Source organism: Mizuhopecten yessoensis, unplaced genomic scaffold, assembly GCF_002113885.1.
Source record: "Mizuhopecten yessoensis strain PY_sf001 unplaced genomic scaffold, ASM211388v2 scaffold3311, whole genome shotgun sequence".
In the NCBI taxonomy this organism is placed as follows: domain Eukaryota; kingdom Metazoa; phylum Mollusca; class Bivalvia; order Pectinida; family Pectinidae; genus Mizuhopecten; species Mizuhopecten yessoensis.
In genome coordinates, this window is record NW_018404981.1 from 323,189 (window position 1) to 349,564 (window position 26,376).

Here is a 26,376-nt window from a genome sequence, read left to right on the forward strand (position 1 = left end):
CTGTATGAGGGTACACATGGTGAATGGATTTAAGGATTGTGTAACAGTATAAGTGTATCACATCAAAGGTGTAACGGGCGCAGTACAGAAACTGTAGGGGAGTCCAGTATGGTATTGTTTACAGTGGAAAAAGGGAAATCTGGGGTGGGGGAGGCTAACAGGTGTTTGTGTTTAGATTTTCATGGAGTGTATTATACATGTGGTTACAGGTGCTTTGGAGCAATATAATAACTGTTGGATAAGAAGATTAACTACCATCATTGTTTATTATAGAAACATGCATGCACGCATGTGACATTTAACTGACCAGCTTGTTTCTCTCTTAGGTACTGCAAAGTTATACTCAGGTATGAGCAAAGATAGATCAGGAAAGAGTAGTATAAAAGACACAAGGGAGAAAAAAGTGGTGAGGGAATGTAGGGTCAGATAGGTGGTGTGGGGCAGGGGTAGATAGGTGGTGAGGGTGAGGGGTAGATAGGTGGAAAGGGGCAGGGGTAGAGAAGTGGTGAGGGGCAGGGGTAGATAGGTGGTGAGGGTGAGGGGAGATAGGTGGTAAAGGGCAGGGGTAGATAGGTGGTGAGGTGCAGGGGTGTATAGGTAGGAATGGTTAGGGGTAGATAGGTGGTGAAGGTGACGGGTAGATAGATGGTAAGTGGCAGGGGTAGATAGGTGGTGAAGGGCAGGGGTAGATAGGTAGTGAGGATGAGGGGTAGATAGGTGGTGAGGGGCAGGGGTATATAGGTTGGGATGGTTAGGAGTAGATAGGTGGAAAGGGGCAGGGGTAGATAGGTGGTGAGGGGCAGGGGTAGATAAGGTGGTGAGGGGCAGTGGTAGATAGGTGGTGATGGTAAGGGGTAAATAGGTGGTGAGGGGCAGTGGTAGATAGATGGTAAGGGGCAGGGGTAGATAGGTGGTGGTGGTTAGGGGAAGATAGGTAGTAAAGGGCAGGGGTAGATAGGTTGTGAGGGGCAATGGTAGATAGGTGGTTAGGGTAAGGGGTAGATAGGTGATGAGGGTGAGGGGTAGATAGGTGGTGAGGGAAAGATAGGTGTTTAGGGGCAGGGGTAGATAGTAGGTGAAGTCAGGGGTAGAAAGGTGGTAAGGGGTAGGGCTAGATAGATGGTGAGGGGCAGGGGTAGATAGGTAGTGAGGGTGAGGGGTAGATAGGTGTTGGAAAAGGGGGATGTAGATAGGAAATTAGGAGGGAATAGGGGGGTGGGGGTGGGGTAATTAAGTCATATATATATTTAAAGAGGAGGAAAGTTTTTTCAAACAATGGAAAGTGGAAAAGGGGAGAATAGATACCAATGTAGTTAAAAGAGGTGATTATGTATAGGAGGACTATACGAGGGTAGACATGGGAAGTGGTAGGTATTACTAGGAGGACTATACAAGGGTAGACATGGGAAGTGGTAGGTATTACTAGGAGGACTATACGAGGGTAGACATGGGAAGTGGTAGGTATTACTAGGAGGACTATACGAGGGTAGACATGGGAAGTGGTAGGTACTACTAGGAGGACCATACGAGGGGAGACATGGGAAGTGGTAGGTATTACTAGGAGGACCATACCAGGGGAGACATGGGAAGTGGTCGGTATTACTAGGAGGACCATACGAGGGTAGACATGGGAAGTGGTAGGTATTACTAGGAGGAGTATACGAGGGGAGACATGGGAGGGGGTAGGTATTACTAGGAGGAGTATACGAGGGTAGACATGGGAAGGGGTAGGGATTACTAGGAGGACTATACGCGGGGAGGCATGGGAAGTGGTAGGTATTAATAGGAGGACTATACGAGGGGAGACATGGGAAGTGGTAGGTATTACTAGGAGGAAAATATGACGGTAGGTATTATGCAGTGCTTTTTGGCTGGGGACTCTTTGGGGCCTAAAATGCACCCCATTCCCAATTGAAATTATTTCATATTTATGCTTAATTCCCAAATTTGCTGTTTACTCCTGGAAATTTCCTGCCCAATTGGCATACTTTCTTTCCAAAATAAGATGAAACGGTCCTATCCCAAATTAACAGAAAAATCGCTGGCATTGAAAGTGGTAGGTATATATATATATGACTTAAAAGATACAAGTACATCTGTAATAGAGATGAAATCTAAAGGTCTTCCTAACAGTTTGTTGTCCTCATGAAACATTCATTATGTTTGTATGTTGGTTATTGATTGATGTGAGCTAGAGTCTAGGGTTTAATGCATTAAGCTCTGGGCATATACATCATCAGCAGCACAGATCGATCTCCATTGTCTTTGGTGATGTAGAGGACAACATAAGAAAGCTCATGGAGTATGATTTACTTATAAGCTCATTAATGATATAGGCACTGTTAACCTTTGTTCTTGGAGTCTTAATCGGTTATTTGACCAATAGGTACTGTAGTTCATGGTGTCTGGTTATCATACAGGACCATTAACTGTTGTAGATACTGGAGTTGGTGGTATCTGGTTATCATACAGGGCATTAACTGTTGTAGATACTGTAGTTCATGGTGTCTGGTTATCATACAGGACCATTAACTGTTGTAGATTCTATAGTTCATGGTGTCTGGTTATCATACAGGGCATTAACTGTTGTAGATACTGGAGTTGGTGGTGTCTGATTATCTTACATGATCATTAACTATTGTAGTTACTATTGTTTATGGTGTCTGGTTATCATACAGGACCATTAACTGTTGTGGATACTGTAGTTCATGGTGTCTGGTTATCATACAGGATCATTGACAGTTGTAGATACTGTAGTTCATGGTGTCTGGTTATCTCACAGGACCATTGAATGTTGTAGATACTGTAGTTCATGGTGTCTGGTTATCTCACAGGACCATTAACTGTTGTAGATACTGTATCTCATGATGTCTGGTTATCTTACAGGACCATTAACTGTTGTAGATACTGTAGCTCATGATGTCTGGTTATCTTACAGGACCATTAACTGTTGTAGATACTGTAGTTCATGGTGTCTGGTTATCTCACAGGACCATTAACTGTTGTAGGTACTGTAGCTCATGATGTCTGGTTATCTTACAGGACCATTAACTGTTCTAGATACTGTAGTTCATGGTGTCTGGTTATCTCACAGGACCATTAACTATTGTAGTTACTATTGTTTATGGTGTCTGGTTATCATACAGGACCATTAACTGTTGTGGATACTGTAGTTCATGGTGTCTGGTTATCATACAGGATCATTGACAGTTGTAGATACTGTAGTTCATGGTGTCTGGTTATCTCACAGGACCATTGAATGTTGTAGATACTGTAGTTCATGGTGTCTGGTTATCATACAGGACCATTAACTGTTGTAGATACTGTAGTTCATGGTGTCTGGTTATCAAACAGGACCATTAACTATTGTAGATACTGTAGTTCCTGGTGTCTGGTTATCTCACAGGACCATTAACTGTTGTAGATTCTATAGTTCATAGTGTCTGGTTATTTTACAGTACTATTAACTGTTGTAGATACTGTAGTTCATGGTGTCTGGTTATCTTACAGGGCATTAACTGTTGTAGATTCTATAGTTCATGGTGTCTGGTTATTTTACAGGACTATTAACTGTTGTAGATACTGTAGTTCATGGTGTCTGGTTATCTTACAGGACCATTGACTGTTGTAGATAGTGTAGTTCATGGTGTCTGGTTATCTTACAGGGCATTAACTGTTGTAGATTCTATAGTTCATGGTGTCTGGTTATTTTACAGGACTATTAACTGTTGTAGATACTGTAGTTCATGGTGTCTGGTTATCTTACAGGACCATTGACTGTTGTAGATAGTGTAGTTCATGGTGTCTGGTTATCTTACAGGGCATTAACTGTTGTAGATTCTATAGTTCATGGTGTCTGGTTATTTTACAGGACTATTAACTGTTGTAGATACTGTAGTTCATGGTGTCTGGTTATCTTACAGGACCATTGACTGTTGTAGATACTGTAGTTCATGGTGTCTGGTTATCTTACAGGACCATTAACTGTAGTTGATACTGTAGTTCATGGTGTCTGGTTATCTTACAGGGCATTAACTGTTGTAGATTCTATAGTTCATGGTGTCTGGTTATTTTACAGGACTATTAACTGTTGTAGATACTGTAGTTCATGGTGTCTGGTTATCTTACAGGACCATTGACTGTTGTAGATAGTGTAGTTCATGGTGTCTGGTTATCTTACAGGGCATTAACTGTTGTAGATTCTATAGTTCATGGTGTCTGGTTATTTTACAGGACTATTAACTGTTGTAGATACTGTAGTTCATGGTGTCTGGTTATCTTACAGGACCATTGACTGTTGTAGATAGTGTAGTTCATGGTGTCTGGTTATCTTACAGGGCATTAACTGTTGTAGATTCTATAGTTCATGGTGTCTGGTTATTTTACAGGACTATTAACTGTTGTAGATACTGTAGTTCATGGTGTCTGGTTATCTTACAGGACCATTGACTGTTGTAGATACTGTAGTTCATGGTGTCTGGTTATCTTACAGGACCATTAACTGTAGTTGATACTGTAGCTCATGGTGTCTGGTTATCTTACAGGGCATTAACTGTTGTAGATTCTATAGTTCATGGTGTCTGGTTATTTTACAGGACTATTAACTGTTGTAGATACTGTAGTTCATGGTGTCTGGTTATCTTACAGGACCATTGACTGTTGTAGATAGTGTAGTTCATGGTGTCTGGTTATCTTACAGGGCATTAACTGTTGTAGATTCTATAGTTCATGGTGTCTGGTTATTTTACAGGACTATTAACTGTTGTAGATACTGTAGTTCATGGTGTCTGGTTATCTTACAGGACCATTGACTGTTGTAGATAGTGTAGTTCATGGTGTCTGGTTATCTTACAGGGCATTAACTGTTGTAGATTCTATAGTTCATGGTGTCTGGTTATTTTACAGGACTATTAACTGTTGTAGATACTGTAGTTCATGGTGTCTGGTTATCTTACAGGACCATTGACTGTTGTAGATAGTGTAGTTCATGGTGTCTGGTTATCTTACAGGGCATTAACTGTTGTAGATTCTATAGTTCATGGTGTCTGGTTATTTTACAGGACCATTAACTGTTGTAGATACTGTAGTTCATGGTGTCTGGTTATCTTACAGGACCATTAACTGTTGTAGATACTGTAGTTCATGGTGTCTGGTTATCTTACAGGACCATTAACTGTTGTAGATACTGTAGTTCATGGTGTCTGGTTATCTTACAGGACCATTAACTGTTGTAGATACTGTAGTTCATGGTGTCTGGTTATCTTACAGGACCATTAACTGTTGTAGATACTGTAGTTCATGGTGTCTGGTTATCTTACAGGACCATTAACTGTTGTAGATACTGTAGTTCATGGTGTCTGGTTATCTTACAGGACCATTAACTGTTGTAGATACTGTAGTTCATGGTGTCTGGTTATCTTACAGGACCATTAACTGTTGTAGATACTGTAGTTCATGGTGTCTGGTTATCTTACAGGACCATTAACTGTTGTAGATACTGTAGTTCATGGTGTCTGGTTATCTTACAGGACCATTAACTGTTGTAGATACTGTAGTTCATGGTGTCTGGTTATCTTACAGGACCATTAACTGTTGTAGATACTGTAGTTCATGGTGTCTGGTTATCTTACAGGACCATTAACTGTTGTAGATACTGTAGTTCATGGTGTCTGGTTATCTTACAGGACCATTAACTGTTGTAGATACTGTAGTTCATGGTGTCTGGTTATCTTACAGGACCATTAACTGTTGTAGATACTGTAGTTCATGGTGTCTGGTTATCTTACAGGACCATTAACTGTTGTAGATACTGTAGTTCATGGTGTCTGGTTATCATACAGGACCATTAACTGTTGTAGATACTGTAGTTCATGGTGTCTGGTTATCATACAGGACCATTAACTGTTGTAGATACTGTAGTTCATGGTGTCTGGTTATCATACAGGACCATTAACTGTTGTAGATACTGTAGTACATGGTGTCTGGTTATCATACAGGACCATTAACTGTTGTAGATACTGTAGTTTATGGTGTCTGGTTATCATGCAGGACCATTAACTATTGTAGATACTGTAGCCATGGTGTCTGGTTATCTTACAGGACCATTGACTGTTTGTTGTAGATAGTGTAGTTCATGGTGTCTGGTTATCTTACAGGACCATTGACTGTTTGTTGTAGATAGTGTAGTTCATGGTGTCTGGTTATCTTACAGGTCATTAACTGTTGTAGATTCTATAGTTCATGGTGTCTGGTTATTTTACAGGACTATTAACTGTTGTAGATACTGTATTTCATGGTGTCTGGTTATCTTACAGGACCATTGACTGTTTGTTGTAGATAGTGTAGTTCATGGTGTCTGGTTATCTTACAGGACCATTAACTGTAGTTGATACTGTAGCTCATGGTGTCTGGTTATCTTACAGGGCATTAACTGTTGTCAATTCTATAGTTCATGGTGTCTGGTTATTTTACAGGACTATTAACTGTTGTAGATACTGTAGTTCATGGTGTCTGGTTATCTTACAGGACCATTGACTGTTGTAGGTACTGTAGTTCATGGTGTCTGATTATCATATACAGGACCATGAACTATTGTAGATAATGTAGGTCGTGGTGTCTGGTTATCATACAGGACCATTGACTGTTGTAGATACCCTAGTTCATGGTGTCTGGTTATCAAAAAGGATCATGGACTGTTGTAGATACTGTAGTTTATGGTGTCTGGTTATCATGCAGGACCATTAACTATTGTAGATACTGTAGCCATGGCGTTTGGTTATCTTACAGGACCATTAACTATTGTATATACTGTAGCTCATGGTGTCTGGTTATCTTACAGGACCATTAACTGTTGTAGATACTGTAGTTCATGGTGTCTGGTTATCATACAGGACCATGGACTGTTGTAGATACTGTAGTTTATGGTGTCTGGTTATCATGCAGGACCATTAACTATTGTAGATACTGTAGCCATGGTGTTTGGTTATCTTACATGACCATTAACTATTGTAGATACTGTAGCCATGGTGTTTGGTTATCTTACAGGACCATTAACTATTGTATATACTGTAGCTCATGGTGTCTGGTTATCTTACAGGACCATTAACTGTTGTAGATACTGTAGTTCATGGTGTCTGGTTATTTTACAGGACCATTAACTGTTGTAGATTCTGGAGTTGGTGGTATCTGGTTATTTTACAGGACTATTAACTGTTGTAGATACTGTAGTTCGTGGTGTCTGGTTATTTTACAGGACCATTAACTGTTGTAGATAATGTAGTTCATGGTGTCCTGTGCTGTAAGACTGATTCGTTGTGTTAAGTTATCCATTAATGTAGTGGTTAATAGAGTCTGTTTAAGACCTTTAACTGTTATACTGATATATGATGTACTATGTTTAAAGCTTGATTTCATTGTTTCATTAACTTCAAGTTATCAAAGTTTTGCTATGACTGATGTAATAGGCAATACCTGAAGGTTACACTACTATCCAGAGAACAACACAAATGTTCTTACATGTGTTTCTACATTTTGAGTATTGTTTAAATGGAATGTGTCATATTCCGCCGTAAGGGGCTGAAGGTAGAGATATAGAGAAGGTAACATAGGATAGATATCTTAGAAAGAGAAGAAAGAAGATAGAGAAAATGGGGTTGGGGAGTGATGCAGGACAATTACCTCATACAGAGAAAGAGAGAGAGAGTTAGGGAGGGATATTGATATTGGACATATATCTCAGAGGGAGATAGGAGGATAGAATAACAAGGGTGGTGAATAGGGTTAGGGTTGAAGGTAGCAAGTTAACAAACAAAAATGGGGAGAGGTAGATTAGGGGCTGAAAAAAGGATAAGAATTGTTGGGGAGATGGAATCTCAGAATGAAGAGAGAGGGGTCAAAGTTGAGGCTAGAAAGTCAAGAACCCAACTTAATATAGGATGGAAGAATAGATGAAAAGAAAAATCAGGGTTCTGTGTCAGGTAGTAGGTAATGAGTCATGAATAGACAGGGAGGAGAGAATACACTTGTGATATTATTATGGTCTAAGGAAGGAAATGACAGAATACTTACTTGAAAATTGACAAGAGAGATGCTTTTTGTAAGGTATAAAGAGGAATATATTCTGGCTCCAGGAACGGTCTAGTATATAGAGGTCCCAGGTAAGTATAGAAAAGTAAGGGACGTGGAGGGGAGAGAGAGGGGCCTATAGCGAGGAAAAAGTAAGGGACGTGGAGGGGAGAGAGAGGAGCCTATAGCGAGGAGAAAAGTAAGGGACGGGAGGGGAGAGAGAGGGGCCTATAGCGAGGAGAAAAGTAAGGGACGGGGGGGGGAGAGAGAGGGGCCTATAGCGAGGAGAAAAGATAAACACAGGCCTGAGAAAAGGAGGGGGATAAATACAGATTCCAGAATGTGAGAAAAGGAAGGGGATAAATACAGATTCCAGAATGTGAGAAAAGCAGGGGGATAAATACAGATTCCAGAATGTGAGAAAAGCAGGGGGATAAATACAGATTCCAGAATGTGAGAAAAGGCGGACCTACTGACAGTGATTCAGAAACCAAAATTAGCAGCCATCTGTTTAACTCCAGTTTGTTGCCTGCACTTTCATTGCCAGATAAAGCGGTGGCTAGGTATATGTGTTTAATGTACATGGTCTGTTCTGTCTTTGCAGTGCCAGACTCCAGTCGGATCAGGAATGACAACACAGAAACTCAGGCTGACCAAAGGTAAAGCTACACGTGTATATTATGTATTTACACAGCACCTGTACACATACCTCATACTTAACTCACGTGCTGTACACAGGTCCAGATGATGGTTCTGTATACATGTAACACTATATACTCGTAATGGTATTACATGTTTATAGCCCCAGGTCTGGTGCTATATGTATACCTCACCCTGGTGGTACATCATCTGTTGTGGTTGATCTGTTAAATTATCATTAAGGGGATAACCCTGCTGAGATTTGTGCCCGTATTATACTGTCGCGAATTGAGTTTTACTGGTGACAGGGATAGAGGTGCCAGTAAAATGGATATTTGTGACAGTACCAGCAAAAATAACAAAATATAGAAGGGTTATTCGCATTCTAATTCATTTCAAAGTTAAAAAAAAATGATAGAAACAATGATTTGAGGTTATTTTTGTGCTTTTTTTCAAAAGTCTGGTTACACTGCAATGGATTTGTGATGTCATTCACATTCAGAGTCAGGTGGAATTACATACAACTCTCAGGCTCATGTTATTGTTTGATAATCAATGTATGTGTGCCTGTTATGGTGGATATATAATGAGGGTGAGAAAATGTTGCAAAAAATAATTAACAAAAGTCACTTGTGGCCTGAGTTGATAATTTTTCCAACATTTGTGAATTCTGAGTAATATTTTCTACCAGGAAATACAAACATATGTTGATTATATCTTTTCTACCTTATAAAATTTAATGAAAGTCTTTTTCACGTCTACCTCAGTGTCCATATACTTATGATCAAGGTGACCTTGATAATCTAGTTATTTAAATCAGGCTGTTTTTTTGTGTGTGCAAACATTTGTCACGTGATCATGATGCCTATATCTTTATTTCACGACAAGCTGCATGTTTTTATCATTTTTGAAATTTTGTCTATTCAACCTGAATATCTTTTGGAAGGACCATTCATTTTCAGTTACCATTTGGTCGACAGACTATAAAAATAGCCTTTGATGTCATCATTTATACCAAATGTTTATTTTGATGAATCAAAACCACAAATCTATCGACATTGTTCGTCAACAGATTAGATCAACTTTTGACAGATTCACAAAAACCATTTCATGTCACCTTCATGGTAAGTTGGGTGGATCATTATAACCTTGAACTTGACAGGTTAAAAGTAGATATAGGTTAAATAGAAACGCTTTTGTTTGTCTGCTAACAAATCTTCAAATACATACAATATTAAATGTGGGTACCCTCATTAGACCAGTCCCACAGCTTACTTGTTTATGCGTGCAGTTGCTGGGGAGGTTTTGGTCTGTTGGAAAATAATGCATGCACATGCATGGTCCAATTTCCAAACATCCATGGTTATTAACCAATGAAAAGTGCCCTTCCATCACAGGGGCTTATCAGGTACCTTTAAGGTCCGTTTAAAGGACCCATTCCCAATTGAAAAAGTGTGATTTGTTTTTACCAATTTTACCCTTTAAAATTGCCAATTTGGAAATCTAAACAAATAAATGTGTCTATTTAAATAAAGTCCTACCAATTGACTGAGTTCTCAAGATGCAGCATACATAATAATAATAATATAAAACATTTATATAGCGCCCTATATAATTTGTAAAATTACTCTAAGTCGCTTTACAACATATGGATAATAGTAATGGTTATAATTGTGAAAACAAAAATCAAAGGCTTACAATCACTTTTATACATTCAAGCAAGCAATGTGCACATAATTGAACAAATAAAAGGGTGGTATTTACATGACGTCTTTGCAAAGATTCTAAAATGCAGACGTGAAGAGGTGAGTTTACATGTATGTATAAAGGACAGAATGACCATGTCGTTATAAAGTCTCATTTCATGTATTCAGAGCTAGTACAATGATTATCCAGATTTCCCAACATGGCTATGATGTCAATGATTTTTCCCCAAAAACATTGTATGATCTGTTACCCAAAACCCCCTGATAAACCCCAGCATAGCAGAATAACCAATGAAAATAGTTACATCAAAGATTTGGTAGAATCATTAATAATCAATAGCATGAACGTTGATTGTTCCATGAATCGCTAATCCATCTAGATATCAGGACAACAAGATAAGTGATGTAGCTATAGATTAACTAGGCTTGACTATATATCTAAAATAAAATGATTATCGTACAGAACTACCGTAATTGGAAATTCTTAATGAAGTGGATGATAGATAGGTGTTCACTCCGTGAGCCAGATTCGACTTAAGTATAAACCACTATGTAATAAACAGTTATATGTTTGTCAAGTGAAGTTGATAGTATTGTGGATGTGTGCTTAGAGTAAGAGTCTCTATTCAACAGTGTGGATTTGCTGTCGATGACGACCCCCCCTCCCCCTAGTAAGACGTCCCGCGTCCCCAAACATCCTGCAGCCCGTGTGCTCCAAGAACAGGTCGAGGAGAATGGCAATGCACAGCAGGATGCAAGTGCTCGCAGTGTCGACAAGATGCTTTTCAGCCCCACAAACAGTGTAAAGGTGAGTTTTTTTTGCAGGGGAGGTAACTCCAAGCATGTCCTCTGTCAGCTGGCGAAGGCAATCATGGGAGGTAACTCCATGCTGTGTGAATTGCTATGTGGTTCCAGTGCTTCAGCATATATAGCAGTATTCATTTAGTATAAATATATTTCATATATAAGTTTTGTATTTACAAGCAGCAGTACCGGTAAGCATTTCAATTGAGATTTGAATGATATGATGATATGCAGAACTCCTTAGCATACAGCTGTATATATAGCTATTTTGATACACCAGTCAACACCAGAAACAGTACTTTGCCATTTTCCTGATACAAAAAGACAATAAATGAAAAAGTAACAATAAATATCATATTAGAATATACATTTAAGCCTTGAAAACTCAATGAACATGGAAGCTCTTACCAAGTGACTGCAAGATTGGGGAATAATGATTTTTACCTATTAAACATTCTCAAGGTCACTTGTTAACCCATTCACCTCTTAAGTCTTGTTATAACCTTACCAAATCAAAGACTGGGCAAGTCCAGTTTAAATGTGTAGGGGTAAATGAGTTAATACAAGTCTGTAAAAGATTTGGAAATAATGACTTTTACCTATTAAACATTCTCAAGGTCACTTGTAAATACAATTCTTTTAACGATTTGGGAGTGATGATTATACCCATTACCCATTTTCCTGGTCACTAATGATACTTCATAAAGTTTGGTTCGAAAAGTTATGAGCATCCAGCAATTGAGCCAATGTCCTTAACCTTAGAATAACAAGGCTCTACTGTGGTTGTCTTATTGTTATAGTTCAGTGGGTGTCAATAAGCAGGTCTTCAGAGCATTGTCAGCTTCATCCATCTCATTTATTAGAACGAAAATTAATATCTAGTATAAGGTTTGAGTTCCTATGTATATATATAGGTATTCACATGTATAAGTACCAGAGGTAGATTGAAGACTTCATGTTAGAGCAAGTGTATAGTGTACTGAAAATCTCTACTTAAACTTTTCCCCTTGGAGATATATGAAAAAACAAAAATCAGAATCCAAGCTGCCTTACATAAAATTTTGTAGGTTGTAAGATGAATTATTAAGGGAAAAGATGATGAAAATCAGCTTGGTTTTGTCCCCTTGATCTGAGGAAGTATCATACCGTATTTGTCCGGCAATAAGCCCATGCCTGGTAATTACCCCATCAATATTTATTATAGTTCAGTAAAAATGCCAACAAATGCTGTTTCATCACCGTTTAATTAATAAGCCAAGCCTCCGTATGTGAGTTAGAGATCATGTTTTGGCCACATGGGTTTAATGCAGGTTACATATGTTATATATTGCAATATGAGATATCATTATAATTGTTGTGTAATAATTATTATAATTACATTTTTGTTGTATTTGTGTATAAGTAGTCTCGGCTTGGTATGCTGATATTGTTATTGTCCCCAGCCTTTTCACAAATCAGATTTTTCATGGTTAAAGATTGAATATCAAAGGGTTTGCAAATAATGCCTCATTTCAAGAACATATTCATTTTGATACAAATATTCAGATTTGCTAGATTATGTTATGACTGATTCATATGAAATGTGGTATGGTTTGTGAAATTTTGTTTGATAAGATTTTTAACTTCAGAAAGTCGATTTATGAAATATGAGCTAGGCCATTGATATTACAGTTAGAGCATGATAAAGAGCCTGAAGACCGTCATGGCATCACCCTAGCTTATGTCCATCTTGTTGGGATTTTTTGTTTGTTTTGTTCACTGAATTGTACAAATGATTTATGTACAAAATTTCAACGTAATTTATCACAGTTTTTTGTCAGTTTTATACCACCAAATATGGTAAAGAAAATCCTACTCACATTCAGAAGAGGAAAATGTGTTTAATTTTGATATTGTACAGGGATAATGAAAGAGAAAGAAATGCCCAGAAAAAGTCATATCTTACTCAGCACTGTTAGCTTCCTTAGTACACAAAGGTATGTGACTGTACATTGGTTAGGTGATGCTGTTTTCCTGAATTAAAATTAATTATTTATACGGACGGATTATTGTCAATAGTGTCAACCTAACAACAGTGATATAATGTTCGTACCCTTTAAACATGCTTTAGAAGGGGTTATGGATCCTACTGTATCTCAATACTGATTGGAGTGTTGATAGGGACACATTTACTGTCCTATGAGAAGTTATTTCACATGTAAAAAGTTTAAATAATTTATTTTTTTCTCTAAGAAACTGCTTCAGGGAAACAAACAAATTAAACAAACCTATTCAAAATTGGTACAGAATTTTTAAAAATAGATAATGGCAGGCTTATATAAGGAACTATAAGGAACAGATGAATTACTGTATATTTGCAAGAGTTTATTCTTTGTGTTAATTCACCAAGAGGCACTCATTGGCAAATTCAAATTTTGCAAAAACATAATTCAAGCTTACTTAAGTGTTCAAAGTATACCAAGACAAAGCTAACTTCAAAGGTGAACAATTCCTGTGCATGGCATTGGATGGGCGTACATTGTTCCGCCCCAGCAGCACTGTTGTTTATATTTCATATAGGAATTTTATATACTTGTACAATAAACATAATGTAAATTCACTCACATATTGTATAACACATTGTAAAAAAAATCCTTTCATGTTGAATAAATATTGTAAGTTGTTAGAATTGTGTCGGTCCATTCAAAATTATTCATTTACTTTTACTACAATATAAAACAGAAACTGAGGTCAAACATTTGAATAACTTGAATGTGGTTACTGTTATTCTCTAGAATGTATTTGTTATGACAGTGTACTGTTATATATCAGTTAGAGGTAACATACTTTGTAGATACTTCTCATGTAATTATCAATAAAACTTACAGCTAGAAATATTTCGGCTCATAAAAATATTTTATACCCTTTTTGTGTTTACCGAAACAAAATATAACTAAAATAATATATGTTATTCTGTAATTGTAGATATTTGTTAAATAAGAATCCTTGTTTACTTTGTGTTCTCTGGAGAGGTATTTCATGTTGTCTCACTGTTACACTCAACACATACTCTCTCTGCCATGTAGCACAAACTCAGGGGACAGGACACTGATACCCATGGCCATCGAGAGCCTCTCTGCCATGTAGCACAAACTCAGGGGACAGGACACTGATACCCATGGCCATCGGGAGCCTCTAAGTTCTTCAAATGAATTTCGGCTAAGCAGTTTCCAGCTCTTTATGTTGAATTCTACATTGAGATTGTACCAAAAGGCAAAAATTATCTTTCATAAACTGTATGGAAAAGCAGATAAATGTACCTATACAATAAAAGTTAACTGAAAGGCATAACTTTCCCATTTGTGAAATTATGTTCTTTGCAATCTTTCAGTGTAAATGTGAAAAAAATATCTATCTTTTTGATAATTCTATAAAATACATAAAATCTTTTTGGTAAAAATAATGATGTGTAACCATAGATTGACAATCAGTTATATTTATTATCTCCCTTTGTTCATGTTTCAATCATTTCGTTTCGCAATCTCTTCATCACAACGTCACATTTTGCTTATGTCCTATCTATTTATTCATTTTTTTAATATTTTTATATCTGGCTCTCCTTTGGTGAAATAAGAATATTATCTCCCTTTGATGATGTTGCGAGTTGTTTCTTTGTAACTTTCTTGTCATTGTTAATGATATCACAGATTATGTAGTAAAACTCGTTTATCAGGCTCAGGAAATTCACTTCTTTCTTATGTCTGTTTCTTTGGAAGAACTCTTTCAATGGTTCATCAAACTGATTACCAAGTGTCACAAAATTTCATTATTCTCATTCACCAAGATTCATTTCTCCATTTTTTGAGATGTCTTAGACAAGGTCTGTCCTTTTTCAGAAGTTGAATTTCACAATCAGCAGAATGTTTTAATGCCAGTTTAGACATCTATATACTTCATTCTGAAGTTTTCTCTTCTGAAAAACATTTTCTATAGTTTATCGTACATAATTTAAAATTTCCAAGAGTTATCATAAATTTCATTAAGTCATTTACATCATAAGCATTGGTCTTCTTGCTTGATAACCATGTTGGTTTAACAATAGGTTTATTGCTACTAGTCAAAAGTAAACTGTCTCATTTGTGATATTCAATTATAAGCATAAAATATTATTCTAGTCCTTTCAAAATTACTTTCAGAATGAAACATTTCACCTACCTTACATTTTTATTCAAATGGTTGACTAGGAAACAAAGTTTAACTCATATACAAACCCCATTGATATATAAGTGGATGGAATTGGATGTACATTAATTCAAAAATTTATCCAAACATTTGCTTCATTGAGCCATGTTCTAAGTTTCAAATTTCAAATTTCAATTAAGCCTATAAAACATAAAAAATAAAAATGAAAATAATGATTAAAGAACATTACTCCAAGCAAAGCTCAAGCAAATACCTGTATTTGAAAGAAAAATATTGGAGAATGTTGACGCTAACTTGCATTGACAGTAATTTTAATATCAGTTAAAAACGACAAAGCTACTGTTTGTTGGCCCTGCTTTAAGGATATTGTCAAGGAAGTTAGTTATGACTCCGCCCTGATCCTCAGAGAGATCTATAAAGTATCAAAATAAATGTGCCGGTGAACATGGATGGATTCCAGATGTCTTTCCAGTGTCAACTGGGGTCAGATCTCTACACAATAGCTGGAATTAGTAAACAGATTGTTAGGTGTTTAGGATACATGCCAAATGATGAGGAAATTGCTTGTCTGCATTACCGTTGGATTTTTTTTTTAAGGGAAACAGAAATATTCAAGCTTAGTTAGACGCCATGTGTACAAGCTTGTAATGGTTGTGTGTGTTTTGCTTAATAGATGCTTAGCATTATTCCAGGTCATTTTTTCGGTCAGTGTTATTTATCTACTGAAGGTTTTGCTGCTGTTTAACGATGTCCAACCGATGATCAATTTCTCCTGACCTTGTTTTTTGTCGGTAGCTGCAGTCGCCACCCGATGAAATTGATGGTACCAGATATTACGATGCTTATGACTTTCCACCTACTGCCAGGGGTCGTAACTCTAGAGGCTCAAAGGTATTGGAGAGTTATGGAGTCCAGTCAAGCCTTTGTGTATACCCTATATCCTCTTTGCCTGCTTTTGCTAACACTAACGCCATGCATTGTATTTATATAGGTGTCGGAAAAGCCTCGACGTTAAACTCCATCGTAATGGAAATCTTTTTCGAAATCTTTTAGCATGTCTTATATTTACAGTAAAAGTTATTTTCGTAGTTGGAGTAAATACAAATTAAGATATGTGAATTATTAATTAGAGCATACATTTTCAATGATGTGTTAAGAGTTTGGAATGTGATTTTAAGAAGAAAAAAAATATTTTTAATAAAATTTGATTTTACAGCTGTATTGATGCAAAATGTTTAGGAAGTTTTTGTATTTCTTTACACTGGAGAGGCCAGATATTGCTGTCCAACTTTCGTTTTATAGATAGATATCATTGTTTCTTTAGTAAGAATACCTTTTCTATATTATTGTTTCCACTTTTCTCTAGTAAGGCTTGTAACTGCATGGAATGGATATGCATGACTGGTCGGCTTTATTGCATGTGACAGATAAATGTCCATTTATACCTTAAACCATATTTAATTGTAGTGATCTATTACCCAGTGCATTTTATTTATTTCATTTACAGGCATTGATTTACTTCCAGCTTTATTTCTTTACAATATCTTTTTGATTTAATTTGGTTACTAAATATAAAATACAGGCTTCAAATTATTAACCAAGCTAGTCAAACTGATATGCACATTTAGGTCAGATTTAAAAAAAAAAATGTTTATACGGTATATGTATAAATATTCTTTTCATGATTTAGGTGAGCTGCAACTTTATAAGAAAAGTATTTTCCTCGAAAGACAATATGTTGACATACTGCTTTATAAAAACACCACACAGACAAAATACACAAAAAACCACCACCATTTTATAAATTTTGCTACCATGGACTACTACATATTGCAGTCATCTTTAAAATTTTGCTCGGAAAAGGAGGGTAGGCAAAACTTTATTTTGTAAATATTTTCATAAAAGTTATATAAATACAGCATTCCAGACATTGTCAGTGCTTGTTAAAATAAGCCAAAAAATAAATAAGGGTACATCCTAAATTTCAATTAGGTAGAGGATTTGGAAACAGTTAATTGGAAAAATAGACTCTGTGATGGTCTAAGGGGAGATAATTTGATCATATCCACCCAGACTTATAACTACATACCAAGCTTGTACTGGTAGACTTATTTTCATTTTGATTTGGTTTAAGGATATTACTTTTTGAATACTATAATTATAAATTCAATATAAAGAAACATGATTAATTTTTCTTTATCAATGGAGTTGGGACCTTTTCTTTTTTCATCTACCTATAATCAGAATAAATTAGAAAATGTGACTAAAAATAAATTAAAAAAAGTATTTGATCTATCAGGAATTGTATGGTAGTGATGCTAAGTCAGTGAAAATCAAACAGATGTAGAATATCAGTACGATTTATACTGCTGAGGAGGTTTGTTGTAGATGAAATTTGATATACCTGATGGAGACATTGAATTTGTATTAAAATCTATTAAATTCATGGAAGTTTTAAAGACATTCAAGTTTGACGTAAGAAAGAAAAATAGAAGTTTTGTAACCAGCTAGGATACTATGGACTTTGTTGTCTAATTTTTTTTCTGTTATTGAGTGTATAATGAAACACTAGTTATATTTCAAAATGAGTTTATGTCTTAAATATCAGTTATAGTAATTATGATGATGTGAGAAGTAAGGTAGCAGCACTCCTAGATCATATCAAAAACCTCATGACAATCATACGGACCATAGGAAAGAGTAATTACCCAATTGATGGATTGATCTGGTATAAGAACCTTAACTCTAATATTGACCTTTGACCAGACTTTTTAGCAACTAGACCAAGTTATAACATTGACAGAATAATAAAGCCTTTCATGGTGATATTGACCCCTGAACTTTAACACTAATTGGTCTCTGGATATAGTTATTGAATACAGTAGTTGAGTGATGAATATAGCAAATGACCGATGGATACATTAATTGACTAGTTGATACAGTTATTGACTAATGTATACAGTTATTGACTTGTGCAAATATATTAATCTTTGGCCTATTCATTGGACCCAGGACAAATATACTGGCCCTTGCACTTATTTATTGATCCCAGGACAAATGTACTGGCCCTTGTACTTATTCATTGATCCCAGGACAAATATACTGGCCCTTGCACTTATTTATTGACCCCAGGACAAATATACTGGCCCTTGCACTTATTTATTGACCCCTAGACAAATATATTTACTCTCTGGGCAGTGATACATGTACTAAATTTAGTCTTAGGTTGAGACATGGCTGTGATAATTTGCCCTTGGCAAAGATAATGACTCAGACTAAGATATTGACATCAGGATTGAAATGTTGACTCATGGATAGACTTTTGGACTGAGATATTGACTCACAACCTGAAATATGGACTCCAAGAGTGAAAAAATATATTGAGGGCTAAGATATTTGTTCAAGGAATGAGGTATTGATTCCTTGACAGAAATATTTACTCCCGGACTAGTTATTGACACATTGGTGGTATTATTGACACCAGGACTGAAATGTTGACTCCCTGACAGAGATATTGATGCGTAGATTCAGATACTGGTATGTAGACAGAGATATTGATGAGTAGATTTAGATACTGGTATGTAGACAGAGATATTGACGCCTCGATAAAGATATTGACTCCAGGACTGAAATGTTGCCTCCCTGACAGAGATATTAATGCCTCGATAAAGATATTGACACCAGGACTGAAATGTTGACTCCCTGACAGAGATATTGATGAGTAGATTTAGATACTGGTATGTAGACAGAGATATTGACGCCTCGATCAAGATATTGACACCAGGATTGAGAAATTGAGTTGTGCAGTGTGATATATCGACCCCTTCATATTGAGATACTGATGGCCAACTGACACTAAATGCATATGTATATAGGAGGTATCTGTGATGGCTGTGTCAGCTAGAACGCACTGCAGTATAGCAGACTATCTCTGATGATCTTGTGATCAATAATTACGTCACTGAAAATCAGAATAATGATTTAAGGCAACTCATCCTTAACCCAGAATCCTATCAGCATTTATAATAGAAAGCTCACAGGATCAGCTACTTTTCTGTATTACCTGAAATATTTCCAGCAGAAAATCAATTGCCTCAACATGTTACATGTGTCTGAAGGGGACTCCTAGTTTTATGCTGTGAAATCTTGAGCAATGCAACGGAACACAGCAGCTGGTAACAGGATTAAAACTGAGAAACGAAGAAAACAGGCATGACCAGGTTTTTTATGTTACGTTAAATTTTGACTTGGCTGCATGCAAGCTTACTGATACTTACTGAACACTGGCTGTGTACATGTGTGTACAGTGGCTACAGTACACGTGTGTATTGGGGGGATATTTGGGTTATGTGTTGTACACATGTGTATAAAGATTTGGTACTTATGTATTTTTACAGCATGGGTCAATAATTCTGTTTTCATCATGGCGTATAAACACATATGACTTGTACTTTGTACCTTCCTGTCAAGTATCTTTAGGGACGTACTTCATTTCAATGTATAAATGTTACAGGCACAAACCTCATTATCACTAAGATGTATATCCGATCGTTTGTTTCACTGTTGGACAGAAACTGGATACAGCTAATTTTGCACATCATTTAAGATAGTAATAGGTTTTGAAATAAGTTGATGTGTTCGGATCAGTGATGTTACTCTATTTTCATGTATGTATGATAGTGAACGGGTCTGTTTGATCCTGACATTAACTTCCGGATGACCAAGTTGTCGTGGTGATATGTGTGATGGGAGGTTCAGCTTCGACAAAACCGTGTGAGGACAGTGTCGTAAGTGTTTATGGTAACACACAGTGGTGGTTAATCTCCTAAAAATTATACGTAGGATTGATTTTTGTAAATCATTCTCTCTTGTCATTCCTGCTACTTGATACAATGTATTGTCATGAAGCAGGTGTCTATTAGTCATGAGAAACAGCTGTGATAGGAATTACCTGCCTTCATGGAATAAAAAAAATAGCCTCATGGTATCAGTGTCATCATCATTTACTCTACAAGTCGAGTGAATATCCATGTAAAAGTGAGATAATTGGGTAAGCTTTATGTTAGCCAGTTTAGAGTACCGGTAATAATCATTCTTGTCAACTTTGAATATATGTTCTAGTTAATATTAGAATCTTGCTGATAGTTTATACATGTAATCAGTACAATATATGTTAGAGTGAAATTGTAGGTTAGTTGTAAATTCTCTGTTGATTGGTGTCTTTCTGGTATTATCGGACTCGATTGAAAACGATGGTATGTAATTAAGTCTCTGATCTGAGCATTAATCAAAGACATGACTTAATTCTTTTATCAGGCATTTGACTGAACTCTTATAACAATTTTAAAAAGTGAAGACTAAAAGAAGAAATCCCAACCCCATTTCCTTAGTGTTTGATTGTGAAGCTATAAAGTCACTGATATCATTTGTGCAGCGTTCCCCACATCCACCCCTCCCTCTAACAACCCTCGGCCCATCCCTGGTATACATAACTCAACCATATGGCACCTGATGATTCAGATGTAGCGACATGAGGCTGGTAGAGAGTGACAGAAAATGGTCCGGTGATTTTAAGTCGGTGATTATAAGTTGGGGAGAGTCTAAAATGGTTTGGTGAGTACAGGTTTGGCTGTGTATATATGGGTAGGGGTAGTGTTTTGTATACAGCTGATTCTCACAGTGTCCCACTACCAGGATGTACAGCTGTATTACTATATAGGATGTCTTAAGTGCTGATTGATTGTGATGTTTTGTATACAGCTGATTCTCACAGTGTCCCACTATCAGGATGTACAGCTGTATTACTATATAGGATGTCTAAGTGCTGATTGATTGTGATGTTTTTATCCAGTTAAGTTCATTGTCACTTATATTCTGTGAGCACAAAAAGATTGTTTTGATATTAACTCATTCACCCCTAAAATTTCATGATGAGCTTTTCCAACCTTTGAATTGGAAGAGTTCAAATGTGTCTTCAGTAAGGAATGAGTTAAACTCATCAGACTTGAAATTAAACTTGGCCAGTTATCATGAGTTGAATGTTTTGTTCCTCTCATAACACATTTATTGAACTTTTTTTTATGTTGAATGGCATGTTTGACATTTCCAACTGCGACAGAATTATTTGTAAAATATTACGACATCGCACACCGGGCAGACATCACAGAGCATGGCAATGTCAAATAACAATTTGTTGTAAAAAAAATGTTGTGGAGCTGGAGTGATGTAAGTTATAGGAGAATGAAAGTATACACAGTGAAATGTTTAAAGCAAAGCCCTAGTATAGACAAAATAGATTTTAATATCCATCTGACAATTTTTGGCCAGGGACATATATATAGGACTTTGTTTTGTGGAAAAGTTCAATATGGTAAAACCTCAATATAACGCCATTTGTTTTATTACCATCTTGTTTATTGTCAGTATATTTGAGTGTCCCCTTTTACCCAGAGTTCATTATATATTTCTTCCTCTGTGTATCCCCCATTCCCTTTATAATGCCAAACTGTCACTGGACAAATGGTGGCAGTATAACAAAGTTTTACTGTACTACCACCTGTGTTCATAATAAATTTAAACATGATCGGAAATTTTCGCCACAGTTTTGTTTTTGGCTTTTTCGCCCTCCGTAATTATATGATGAGGGCAAATTTATCATTACAGCGAATAGAAGTAAGCGATTTGATAAACATATAGCAATCAGATGTGAAGGCAAAAAAAGCATGGGGCGAAAATTGATTATACCAGCGCAGGGCGAAAATTGATTATACCAGCGCAGGGCGAAAATTTGACTTGGAAAAAATTCCCAATATTTGTAATAGCTAGTATTATGTCATTCTACTTTCCAGTTTTGTTGTTTGCAGCTGTTTTGTCAATTGTGCCAGCCAAATGGCTTACATTCTTCATGAACAATGAGCTGTTCATTTTGTGAAATCTCAATTGGTGGTCTAACATAATCTTATTTGTGATAGTTATCTGACAAAATCATGTTCATGTTAGCTGGAGATTGTTGAACGCTATACAGTTTAATTTGTGACAGGTTGTCAATTACAACCATACAGGAAAAATCTACAGAAAATCTTGTTTACAGTTGAATAAATTGATTAGAGAAGAAAAGTTCAAATTGAATTATGACAAACCATTTTGCAAATAACGTGGGAATTACAGAAAAAAGAGGACAATTTTTTTCCAAGAATTAAAAGAAAACTGATTTGTTGTTGTTGACAGAGTGATGGGGAAGGTGATCGAAGCGGTTACAAGATGGAGAATACCGAGTCTGTGGTACAACTCGTACAAGTAAGTACCTGATACAGTACTGAGAGGGAGGGTCTATCATGCCCCCTCCTCGGGAGTATGGAAGGCTCTTCAATATCATATTTAGTTAAATTGGAATTAAAAAATTAAAAAAGACTTTCCCCTAAATTGTATTTCTAAATGACTCGCTTCAAAATTTGATATTTAGAGTGGCTACCAGGTATGCACATAGGCAATTCATCTGTGGAGAAAACATCTTTGGTAATATTATACCTTTATGATAGTGTTCTTATGTAAATCTGATGTTACTCCCAGTTCCGAATTTGACTGGTAATTGAGGAAAATATTCCAGCGGTAACCTTGAAATACAGATCTGTAGGTGGAACAAAGTGCAGTGATTGGTTGAAAAGTTGATATTCTGCTGACAGAAATATTGCCTGGCAATGATTTAGGAAATTTATTGCTACATTGAACAAAAATAATTAGCATTTTTCAGATACATTTAAGATCTATAACATGAAAGTTAATCTTTTGCTTTTCAGGTTGTTTGAACATGATATTTGATGTAGTTAGGTTAATTAAAGAAGTCAAACTCATTCCCTTGTCATGTGCACTTTTATAATTCATGAATTTAAAAAAAAAATTGCATGTGCTAAGAACACATTAGAGATCATTTCTATTTATAGAACTGTTAAATAAGGGAGCCGGTTTATTGTCAAGCATGGGACTATCACTGACCTCAGTAATATTGTAGATACGTTTTATGATTTTAATATAAATGGTATTACATGATTGTTCCCGCAGGAAAACAGTCTACAGGTAGAGTATACCAGTACAACAGTACTGTACATTCTGTGTGATGATGCTTCTAACTGCAAACAAACTGTCCAGTTGGAGCCCCATGGGATCCAGCACTTAATTCATTATAAGGCTCTCCTTTACTTTCCCTCTCCTCAATCCCCCCCATTCAGAATGATTGCATTCCAACCCTTCACATAACACAGCTGATCCCTAACACCCACCATATTTGGTAACTAAAATTTTATGAAATATTTAAAATTTTCATATGTGAAATTAAACTGGTAAGAAATATGAGCAGTTGAAGAGATTACCTGACGTGACTGCTAATAGAATGTATGATACATCGCATGTCAGCCTGGACAGGCCAGGTCAAAAATTGGAAATCTCATGGAAGGGAATCAACTGTTTTACATAGTGGGTCAAGGTCATAATGGGGGAAAAAGCTCAGTTTATGTAACACATATTGTTCTTATTAAAGGATTTGTGCAACAGCAGTCCAAAAGCACACAAAAAAAGATATTTAAACGACTTTGAGTAAAGGATATCCAGTGGGTTCAATTAATTCTATACTATAACCAAAGAGGTTCATAGGTTAAGGCACTGGTTATGTAGAATACATGTACATGCCAAATAACAATCTAACAAGACCCTGACACAAGGTCTGATGTTCTGATATATTTATATTTCAAAATAGGGTTCACCCATAAGGCTATTTTTAAATATGACCTTGACCCCCTATACCAAATATCAAGAGTACAATTGACTCGCTAACATCAAGTTCCTGTTACGGTGATGGTTGTTGAAAATTAAGGGTGATGCAGGGTTATCTTTTCCAAGTTTTGAGATATTGAGCAACATTTCTTGAAAAATTGAGTTTTTGTGCAAAAAATGAGATAACTTTAATTTTCTGCATATATCTCTGCTTCAAATCTGATAGAAGGTTTGGTCGTTGTTGAAGATTATGTGGGTTTCACTCTTCTTATAAGTTTTAACAAGTCTTTTTACAATAACATCAATAACTATTTTAAATCAGAAATCCAATATTCTTGAAATGAGAGTAAATACTCATTAATATATTGATAACTCTTCAGTCAGATTACAAAATACACCTACAGTACTTTAAGTTTTGTGAATATTTGCAGAAGATAGAAAACCAATTGTGGGCCTTATTCCGTCTTTGCGTATTGCAGAGTTATCTTCTCTTGTGAGCAGGTATTGATTGTTACGTCATTGGTTTGTGTGAGAAAATTATGTCGTTTTCTCAAAAATCGATGACATTACTCTCACAAACAAATGACATAACAATCAATACCTGCTCACAAGAGCAGATAACTCTGCAATACGAAAAGACGGAATAGAGGGCATGTGGACACTCACACAAAGATTTTGTTAGAGCAAATTAAAAGTAACATCACGTTGTATTCTTCAATTTGATCACATTTCACTCACAAGTTATTGAAAGATTTCTGAAATTTTCTTTTTTAAATTTACTTGATTAAATTAATAAAATTTAATCTGTACTGGTAAGTAATCCTTTTTTTTCATGTTGTGCTATTCATTTAAACATCTTTTCTAATACAGTCAGATATCACTATTTTAAAGGACATATGCAGTATTTTAAATATCCAATGACTATATCGTATAATATTCTTCCAAAGTTTGTAACAACATTGTATGGTTGTATATCAATAATTATATATCATTAACTATAACTACATATAAAAAAAGATACAAGATATCCGGACTGCCACTATTATATATTACATTGGACTATATATCAGTAAAATGGGAAATAACGTTTTTTATAGCATGTTTAAACTTTTTCACCACTGTAAACCGTAATGGACTCATCCATATTAATGCTGGTAGAGTCTACTAAAGTTACAATAGGGGTGAAAGGGTTAACAGAATCAGTTAACAACAATGTTTTACGTTAATTTATGTACATTTATTGGCCAGATTATTTAACCATGCAGACTTTTTTTACATCAAAAGAAGAGAAAAACAAGCTTCGCACACAAGAAATAGATTAGTGTCACTTGTTTTGAGACAGAGATGCTTTGTAGAGCTTGATCCACTGGTTAGCCATGATCACTCCGGTAAGGAGAAAGCTTGGCGGAACATTGAAGCTTCCTGTGCTGTCCTTTTAATTACAGATTTCCATCCATGGAGAAGTAGATTTCTTTAATACATGTGTTTATATAGATTGAATTAAGTGTACACTTCAAATTGTACCCAACAATGTTATCCTGCACTCAGATATGCTTATAGAGATCACCCATAGGAAATCTAAAATATGGTCTCTCAACACACGGGGGCTCTTCATACAGGTTCAGTTCACAGAGAAATAACTAATGGCAAAATAGTCTCTCAGCACAGGTTATGTCTTACTAGAGTTGATCGCAGGAGCAAGTCATACAGGTTCAGTTCACAGAGAAATAACTAATAGCAAAATAGTCTCTCAGCACAGGTTATGTATTACTAGAACTGATCGCAGGAGCAAGTCATACAGGTTCAGTTCACAGAGAAATAGCTACCATGGCGAACAGTGGTCTTGTAATTACACAGGTGTTGTATTACTAGAGCTGATCATAGGAGCAAGTTTGACAATATTAGATGAACATATTTCAAGTACTTTCTCTCACGGTTTGTTGTTCCCATAAAATTCCGACATTCATAGTCTGGTGCTGGTATATTGGAACTTGTGGATTTGATTGGTTAGTTAACGTTGTACATGCAGCTATTGGTTACAGGTAAACAGTAACAGATGTAAAAGAAAAAGTCCTGTGTTATACAGTAATATGACCTCTGTTCATGACCTTTGAGGCAGGCATATATGACCTCTGTAGACTAGACATTACCCCCAGTATTGTTCTCTGTTGACCTATGGCGGGCATGACCTCTGTTTGACCTTTAGGCCAAGCAT

At 36.2% G+C, this 26,376-nt stretch overlaps 1 protein-coding gene across 6 annotated transcripts in view; it reads left to right on the forward strand.

Annotated features, from left to right (window-relative positions):
• The window catches only part of LOC110447328 (transforming acidic coiled-coil-containing protein 2-like), a 66,811-nt gene that overhangs the window by 21,321 nt on the left and 19,114 nt on the right, over positions 1–26,376 (forward strand). For 2 of the 6 annotated variants that reach the window (XM_021492940.1, XM_021492941.1), the window contains exons 7-11: positions 8,669–8,723; positions 11,043–11,217; positions 16,191–16,286; positions 22,623–22,691; positions 23,454–23,468. In XM_021492940.1, coding sequence (XP_021348615.1) covers positions 8,669–8,723; positions 11,043–11,217; positions 16,191–16,286; positions 22,623–22,691; positions 23,454–23,468 — 410 coding nt within the window. The remainder of the gene's footprint in view (positions 1–8,668; positions 8,724–11,042; positions 11,218–16,190; positions 16,287–22,622; positions 22,692–23,453; positions 23,469–26,376) is intronic. The other 4 variants (XM_021492942.1, XM_021492943.1, XM_021492945.1 and 1 more) reach the window with 4 other exon arrangements.